At 39.9% G+C, this 9652-nt stretch overlaps 1 protein-coding gene across 1 annotated transcript in view; it reads right to left on the bottom strand.

Annotated features, from left to right (window-relative positions):
* Positions 1-8934, bottom strand: part of dhx37 (DEAH (Asp-Glu-Ala-His) box polypeptide 37) — a 36232-nt gene extending 27298 nt beyond the window's left edge. Inside the window, 9 exon segments of the mRNA XM_052032019.1 lie at positions 491-587; positions 871-895; positions 898-962; positions 2240-2388; positions 3545-3905; positions 5280-5392; positions 6236-6405; positions 8128-8256; positions 8814-8934. Of these exon segments, the coding sequence (XP_051887979.1) occupies positions 491-587; positions 871-895; positions 898-962; positions 2240-2388; positions 3545-3905; positions 5280-5392; positions 6236-6405; positions 8128-8239 (1092 nt within the window). The 5' untranslated portion in view covers positions 8240-8256; positions 8814-8934.
* Between the last annotated feature and the right edge of the window lie 718 nt (positions 8935-9652).

A 9652-nucleotide genomic window follows, 5' to 3' on the forward strand; every position in this document is an offset into this window, starting at 1 on the left:
AAACCGGAGCACCCGGAGGACACCCACACAGTCACTGGGAGAACGTACAAACTCCTTACAGACAGTGGCTGGAATTGAACCTAGGCCACTGCCGCTGTAATAGTTACGCTAACCGCTACAGAATTTTCTACTCTAGAGGGCTGTAGAGGCTCAATACATTTAATAGTTCTTTAGGTAATAAGGTAACCAATGGATGTAGGGTCCATGCAGTAGAAAGGTGCTGAGGTGAACAGAGAAAATAATATATTTCTGTTTCTTTCCTAACCCCAGGTGCTTGTCTCAATTTTTATTTCAGTTGGAGATAATTAGTGCCATTTGCTATCTGGTTAGCTGTATGAAAATTGTCCAGTCTGATCTGCTCAACCTGCTTGACATCAAAGTTGCTGAACATCACAGATCATACATAGCTGGTGTCTCATCCCTTTGCCATCAATTGGTAAATCATGATTAGTTTCCAACAATACACATCCAGCAAATTAATTCAACTCACCTTCTGTACTTCTTTTAGAAGGACACCATCTGTCATAAACTTTATTTTTGTGTCTTCAGTTGTATTTCCTTCATATCGTATTTGATAAGAAACCACCCTTCAAAAGCCACAAGTTAAATAATCAGTACTGTCACAGTAAACAACTGAAAAAGACCCTGACTGAAATATCTACACGAATGCATCTCTGGTGAGGACAGAACTGATGGGCAGAGAACTACAACCAGAACGTCACTCTTACATTTTCTGCTCTTGCATTCCATTTTGCAAATCATTGCTCTTCAAAAGGTAAGCTTCAATCATTTTAGAAGTGTAATTTTGATCCCTGTAAAAACCTCAAGTACTATCACATTTAAGTTCACAGTAAGAAAGAAAAATTTTACCTGTGTGAAAGATTCATTTCTTTGCAACTCGCTGGGACATGCTTATAGCTGCAACCCGCCTGGGCTCTGTGATGCCAATGATTCCATCACCACTATGGGCAGTAATCAGAGAAACACTTAGAGTCTGATGCTTATCATCAAAAAGTTTCACATTTACTCTAAACAATAATTAGGTACATGTGGGTTGAATTCCATAATTAAACATGGCTGCCCAAAATTTGCACCATCTTCGTTCAACTCCCTTCTTCAATTATGAGCAAAACCCTCCAATTCCTTCTCCCTCATTAACCCATCAAGCTTTACACTCTATTATTTGCTGTAGGAAGCCTTAACAGCTCCCAGTAGGAGCAGTCACTCTCTTGGTAGAGGTTTCTTTTGAATTGCTTATTTGAATTTTTGGTAATTATTTTATACTGATGACCTCTAGTTTTCCTCTTCCCAAATGGACATGTTGTCTGAGATAGAAAAGTGTCCACAGGGTCACATGTCACTTTGCAGCCATGTACTTTGAACACTGTTTCTGAAATATCGTTCTTTTGAAGTCAACTGGGCCAAATTTTGGATAAGTTCAATGCAAATAGGCAACTACATCCCATTCAACACATGCAACAGAAGACACTTTTCTACTACTCCAACACGCTCTACTGGAGTAAATCTTCTTGGATGAAATCAAGCCTGTTCATCCTTTAACCTTGTAGTTCTGACATCATTCTTGTCAGGTTTTTTTTTTGCATCTTCTCCATTTTTAATAAGACATGCATACATTGATCTAAACTGGTCAAAAATTGTATAGTTTAGCGTAACTTCTCTACTTTTCAATTCTATACCACAAAAAGTAATTTCCTAATGAATAATATTCATTTAGACATGAGTTGATCAAAATATGGCACATCGCATTAATGCCATCTGATAGAAAATTAGATCAGGATTAATGCAACAATTCAACTAATCTTAACATATGAATTTTTGCATAAAACATTTTGCAAATGTTTTTCAACCCACACACAAAGTGCTGGAGGAACTCAGCAAGTCAGGCAGCATAACAAGAGATTCCACAGATGCTGGAATATTTGAATCAATACCTCATTTAACTGAGATAAACATAATAGCTAAAAATATTTTACCCACTTAAGTATTTGCAAATAAACTCCAACATTGAATGTCGCAGTCTAAATAAAAAGGTTTCCTATGAACTTTTATCTTAATGCTAGAGTAAAATTAGATAATTGCACAGGAACTATATATTTTCCATCGGTATTCAGAGGAATCGGGAAAACTCTTCATTTGGTAATATTTTGTTGCCGTATATATCATCTTTGGAAATGTAAACAAATTTTATAAATATTGTAGCTGCCATTTTCAAGCATACCTGGCATATCCAGCTTCATAGACAAATTGGGGAACTTGTGTTGTTTTACCACTGCCTGTCTCACCACACACAACTACAACTGGATTATGTTTAATGGCCTCCATGACAACTTGCTCTTCTGCTAGAATTGGTAACTTGAGGCGAGCTTCCTGGAAGAACAGTAAAATAATCTATTGATTAACATAGCAGGTGAAGTAATATATTTGTTGAATAAAATGTTTTCTCCTGTGCTATACCCATTTCTACAGATGACCCAACTGAGGTGGCCTACATGAGTTGATGAAGCACACCAACTGACAAAAAAAATAAACGTTAAACTTGCAACTTTGTAATTTGGAGCAATCTAGTCAAATCTTGCTACGAAAGTGGCATAGAAACTGAACAAGCTTGCAAGTTATTATTAATGACATCAACTGACATCAAAATCTCCCTTTTCAAACAAGATATTTTAGCAGCTCGATTTTATACCAGGCCAAGAAACTATTGGGAAAGTGCCTTACATCAGGACAAGGAATACACCATTTAAATAAATCATAACATATACTGATCCATTTTGCTCTGTTCAATGTGCATTTTCTATAGTAGACAAATAAGTTATAGTGTTCTGCTGAGACTGCATCTGGAATATTGTGGCCAGGTATGCCTCACTACCTACAGATAGATTTGCGATAGAGGGAGTGCAACAATGGCTCATCAAATTGATTTCTGGGATGGTGGATTTGACCTCTGAGGAGAGGTTAACCAAATTGGGCCTATTGCTGTCTTGTGTTTAGAAAAATGAGAGGTGATTTCAGTGAAGCATGCTTCCCATCGCTGGCATGTCTAGAAACAGAGGTTACAATCTCAAAGCAAGGATAGAGATAAAATTAAATTTCTTCATGAAAAGTGAAATGGGGTTAATGCAGGAAAATGGGACCAAGGTAAAAAAAAATCAACTTCAGCCTTATTGAGTGGCAGAGCAAACCCAAAGGCTTGAATGGTCTCCCCCCACTTCAGTTCCTTATGTTCTTATGCAGGTGACAAAGTTATCAGGGAAGCTCTCTTCCTTATCTAGCAGAGTCTGTCACACCCTCATACACCAGTTCGGCATGGTATGAATATAAAACAAATCTTGCAACATGGATGTACACAAAATGGTAGCATGGCTACTACACCACAGTGTGGCTTTAAACAATGGGAAATTACACCAAAATGAGAATTGCATTTTTAAAACACCAATTCCAAGCTAATATTAAATACTGACACCAAAAGGGAAAGGAAGTTAAGTTCTAAATGAAAATAGCAATTTATAGTTTATTACAGTACCTGAATCTCTGGGGTCCTGTTCACTGGAATGAAAATGGCAGGCTCCGAGGAAGGCTGCTTCATTGTGTTTTGACTGGTTTCCTTATCAACAGATGGTTTCTTTATCAGTGCTTCTGAAGTGCTTGAGTTTTGAACTTGTTCATTGCTAACATTCTCCTCTTTTGTATTTGACTGTGTTGTGTCTCTTTCTGTACTTTCGACATCATGCATTTGTTCCTCCTCATCATCTGAACTGTCTGAAGATGTGCTAGTTTCAGACTCTAGTGTTTTATCCACAATCTCAGAGTTTCTTCTGAATCTTTTCCTGTTTGCCCCACTAACACTACTGATTCGGCACTCGTTGTCAACGTTATGTTCAGACCTGAAATGTAGAAAGTTATCAATTCTTTAGGAATCAAAAACTGAAAACTAAGTAAGCAAGTTATTAATTCAACATTTTTTCTGTGTAAAGGAGACTATGAAACAGATAAACTATTACCAATTAATCAAGTATCCCTCATTTATAGAATGTAGAACAGTACAGCACAGTACAGGCCCTTCGGCCCACGATGTTGTGCTGACCTATATAAACCTACTCTTTGATCAATTTAACCCTTCCCTCCTATACTGCCCATAACCCTCCATTTTTCTTACATCCATGTGCCTATCTAAGAGTCTTTTAAATGTCCCTATTGTATCAGCTTCCACCCCCACCCCCGGCAGTGCGTTCCAGGCACCCACCATACTCTGTGTAAAAAAACCTACCTCTGACATCCCCCCCTCAACTTTCCTCCTCTGACTTTAAACTGATGTTCTCTGGTGTTGGCTGTCCACTCTATCTATGCCTCTCATAATCTTATACACCTCAATCAAGTTGCCTCTCGTCCTGCATCACTCCAAAGAGAAAAGCCCTAGTTTGCTCAACCTTTCTTCAACGTTATAGAACGTAGTACTCAGCAACTGAATATAATGAAACCAAAATACAATGAGATTCAATACAACATGGTTTTGGATATACTACAGGTATCATTATGTTCTCAAAGATAGAAATTAGATAAATGTTAGTTTCATTTACAATGTGGGTGTTAAGCTTGTTCCCTGACACCACATTATATTGAGGTTATACTACATATTGTACCCCATTTACGTTGCAGGGTAGACATCAATTTGTCAGCTTCTGTATGTTAGTTTCCTTGGTCAAGAATAGTTCAAGAGAAAATAAGAAACAAAACTGCAGGACAAATACGTTCAGATCTGTATTCTTCTCAATTTAGTATAAAATTGTCTAAATCACAAGAAGTACCTCGGTGATCTTCAAGTAAAATAAAAGAAACAGGTAGAACATCAGAAGTAAATAGTGCCAAGTGAAGAGAGGGTCAAATAGATAAAAACACTGTAATTATTTCAGAATCTGGAGACATATAGAAAGAGCTGCTTTCTGCCAACTAGTTTACAAATATTGTTCCTGAAATTGAAAATTCCCCTAAAAGCTCAATTCTCTAAATGACAATCCACAGGGAATTCTAGCATAAATTTGATGACAGGCTGTGACTTCAAGTTTACAAATTAATAAACAAAACTGCTTTTTGAAACTTAAGTAAGTGAACAAAAATCTGATGCACAACAGCCAGATTATGTCCCTAATGGATTTAGAAGGGATGGGGGAGGGGTGCTGCAAAACCTTCAGTGCACTTTGTAACCACGCAATATTTATTCACCAAATAATTCTCTTAAAAAAAATAAGGAAACAACATACAGCTTAGTCTGGTACAAGCGTTCTCCGATGCCAATTTTTGAGGTGGTGTAGAACATCTTCATCTCTGATTCTGAGACCTGACATTCTGCCAATTTACTCAGAATATCTTTCCTCTGTGATGAAAAATGGAAGAGAGTTGGAAGGGTTTCAACAACATAAAATTATGCACATTTTGTTAGATCAAAACAATTACTTCTTTTTGTACTCTATATAAATTTACTGAGAAAAACAGAATGCTGACCACCACTTGTTACAATAAGTAAGAGGTTTGTTTGAAGGTGCTTAGGGGGTTGAGTTCATTTTCTTTAAATTAAACAATAAACTTTCATTAGAAAAACCGCAAATTTGGAGAGTTAGATCAGGATATTTTAAAACATCTGAATTTCTTTGCAATTCCAGTCTGGGCCAAAGTGTAAGTAGGGCAAACTCCAACTATTTTACAGCCCTAGGTATGGAGCGGTACAAGTTGGTTGCAGATCAGATCTTCCATCTGCCTCATTTTAGGGGCCTTGCTGGGGAATTTTTTTTTTATTTGTCCAGGAATATTGTCCTTAAAAGGCTTTGCTAAAACTTATCATTGTTTGAAAAAAATAGCTGGATGAATCTTGTGGATGCCCCAGATTTTGACAAGTAAGGTTGTCAATATTAAGGGACATTGATGACCTTACTACACCAGAGGAATTGCTACCGTTAGATCCATTTTCTCAGCCAGAAAGGACGTTCTGCCAGATGCCACCGATTCCAAGGATTTGACACAGTACTGATTTCCAGAACTGCAAGCTAACCTGCATCTCTTCTCCTGGGGGAGGTGGTCTCTGGAATTTCAGGTCATTATGCATTTTAAACAACATATATTCAAAATTAAATTTGCACAATATGGACCTTAACTGAAGTCAGCACCTATACTAGATAGAATTGTCCACGAATATCAGTATTTAATATTGAACATGGTTAACCTGAGCTTTCTTTTTCTTCTGCTCCAATATTTTCTCCAGCTGTTTCCTTCGCTTTTTGCTGAGAGGTTGCTTTGGTACCCTAACTTCTTTGTTCACTTCCTTTTTTTTGGCTCTTTTTGAAGGTAGTACCAGCACATTACACTCATCAACTCCTTTTAACTTAACTCCATCTGCAAAAGCACAACTGTTTTAAAACTTCATTCATGTATGTTCAGCACCAAGCACAGAGTCACACTGCACAACTAAGGACTAAGGATGCAAAAATTAATTACAACAGAATCTTTTTGTAATTCACAATTATCAATCTGGTATTGGTATTGGTTTATTATTGTCACTTGTACCGAGGTACAGTGAAAAGCTTGTCTTACAAACTGATCGTACAGGTCAATTCATTACATTGCAGTTACATTGAGTTAGTATAGAGTGCATTGATGTAGTATGGGTAAAAACAATAACAGTACAGAGTAAAGTGTCACAGCTACAGAGAAAGTGCAGTGCAATAAGGTGCAAGGTCACAACAAGGTAGATCGTGAGGTCATAGTCCATCTCATCTTATAAGGGAACCATTCAATAGTCTTATCACAGTGGGGTAGAAGCAGTCCTTGAGTCTGGTGGTACGTGCCCTCAGGCTCCTGTACCTCCTACCCAATGGAAGAGGAGAGATGAGAGAATGTCCTGGGTGGGTGAGGTCTTTGATTATGCTGGCTGCCACACCAAGACAACTAGAGGTAAAGGCAGAGTTCAAGGAGGGGAGGCTGGTGTCCGTGATGCGCTGGGCTGTGTCCACAACTCTCTGCAGCTTCTTGCAGTCTAGGGCAGAGCAGTTGCCGTACCAAGCCATGATACATCCAGATAGGATGCTTTCTATGGTGCATCGGTAAAAGTTGGTGAGAGTCAAAGGGGACAAACCAAATCTGTCTGGAAATGATAATTTATATGAAAGAGGGAGAGAAATATACAGCATGTAACTCTGGCTTATCTTTTGCTCACAAAATTACCATTATAATTCCCTCCTTTTTTTAAATTCAGGTCCTATATACATACTGGCTTGACAACTCCATGTTATATAGACTGCACAGGAATCCTACCATTGATTGAATGAGATTGGACATGCAAGGTTTTTCCCAGTAAAGGTGTCAGAGGCATTCAACATTGCTGTTACTAAAATGTAACATTTTAGCCTGTTTGTAGAGTCTACACACTGCATCACAAGAGTCATGTAGCCCACTGTACCCATCTACACTAATCACATTTACCCACATTCAGCCCATAGCCTCTATGCCTCAGCAATTCAAGTACTTATCTATATGATTCTTAAATGCCTTATCTGCCTCCAACATCTCCTCAAGGAGTGCACTCCAGACTTCAACCACCTTCTGTGGAAAAAACTCCCCCTCAGATCCCCTCTAAATCTACCTCTCACCTTGAACCTATGCCCTCTTGTTTTGGACACTTCCACCGTGGGAAAAGCATTTTTACCATCTACCCCACTCATGAACTTAAATACTTTCCTTAAGTCACCCCTTAGCCACCTCAGCTCCAGGGAAAACAAACCTAGTCTATCCAGTCTCTCCTTATAACTGAAATGATCCATTCCAGGCAACATCCTGGTGAATTTCTTCTGCACTTTCTCCAGCCCCATCACATAATGAAATTAATATTGTGTATTCTATTAGACCAACTTATTAAAATTACTTTCAAGAAGCAGCAAGCCAGAGTAAGAATTGACTCGATTATTCTGTCACTCTTATGCAATGATCACAGATTATCTTGAAGCTCATTTTCAGTTCACTGGTGCACATTGGTAGCCAGATGAAGGCTGGGAGATCGTCAATTACCCTCAGAATAATTTCAACTTTTATTCAACCAATTAATTGTTTTCTCATACACACCTTCCAAATCAATCTCAACCTTGACACAATCGCCGGATTGTTCTGAATTGCCTGCCACAGTATTCCTCTGTAGTCGTGCCTTCCAGTTGTGCCTTTTACGTAATCTCCCCATAATCAAAAATTCGCAATCTGTCACAGAGAAATGTGAACATCAAAGTGTGGGCTGAGGAAAAAGAGATGAGCAGTCAAAGCAGAAGCAACAGGTTTGGGGACGGAGGACAGAAAGAACAGTAGGGTCCGGGGGGGGTGGGGGGGGTGAAGAAACAAAGCAAGGGAGGCACAACGCCTGCGGTCAACCCAGGGATTCACAAAGTCCAGATCTGGGGGAAAAGAGACACAGAGCCTGTGTGAAGAGGTGGGGGTGAAGGAGACGCAGAGCCCGGGGGGGAGGGGTGGGGGGGAGAGGTGGCGTGAAGGAGACAGAGCCTGTCAATAGGGGGAAGGAAACACAGAGCCGGGGGGAGAGGGGTGGTGGTGAAGGAGACACGGAGCCTGAGATCAATTGGTGGGGATGGAGACGCAGAGCCGGGGGGGAGGGGTGGGGGGGAGAGGTGGCGTGAAGGAGACAGAGCCTGTCAATGGGGGAAGGAAACACAGAGCCTGGGGGTTCAGTGGGGGTGGAGACGCAGAGCCTGTGGGGGGGGGGGGGGAAGGGAACCAAATCCGTTGTAAACCGGATTCTCCACCTTGCGCCAAGCAACCACCCTCCGCTCCGGGTCTCAGGCTTCACTCAAACTGCACCCATGCCCCACACATGTCCTCGCCGGAAGTGTCTGCAGGGTGCTCACAAATCGATTCCGACTGGAATCCTCGGCCCCAGAAACAGTTCCGGCAGAAAAACCTGCCGAGGGTGGATGTGAACAACTGGGTCATTCACACAACACAACCCTGAGAGGGAGGTTGAAACCTGGAATGATCCTGAGGCTAGTGAAAAAAATTGTTTTAAAGGTTTTTCCAATTTTTGTTCTTTAAAGCAGTCAGGATCAAGCTTCATTTGAATATTCTATCAACGAAGAGCTGCTTTATCTACTATGTAAAACTGGAATTTACCAGATGCTGTTCATTGGACATATGACATCTTCTCCCCTTCAGAAACTAATATTCAATGTCCAGAACTCCCTTCACAGAAAATAAGGGAATAAAATTATGGGTAAAATTGCTGTTATCACCAGGGAGCTCCTGAGTGCCCATCTGAAGGATGAGCTGAGCTTTGTCAATTTTATTTAAGCTTAGTTCATATAGTTTTATACACAGCAGAAGAGGTGCCAGATGACTGTAGGACAGTGAATGTGTTACCTTTATTCAAGAAGAGCAGCAGGGATTGAGACAGGTAATTTCAGGCCGGTGAATCTAACATCTATGGTAGAGAAGATATTTGAAAAATTCTGAGGGACGGGATTAATCTGCACTTGTAGAGACAGTAATTTATCAGGAATAGTCAGCGTGGGGAGGTCCTGTCTGAGTAATTGAATTTTTCGAGGAGGTGACGAGTAATGTGGTTGTGTAGTCTACCTGGATTTTAGCA

Source organism: Pristis pectinata, chromosome 17 (genome assembly GCF_009764475.1).
Source record: "Pristis pectinata isolate sPriPec2 chromosome 17, sPriPec2.1.pri, whole genome shotgun sequence".
NCBI lineage: Eukaryota > Metazoa > Chordata > Chondrichthyes > Rhinopristiformes > Pristidae > Pristis > Pristis pectinata.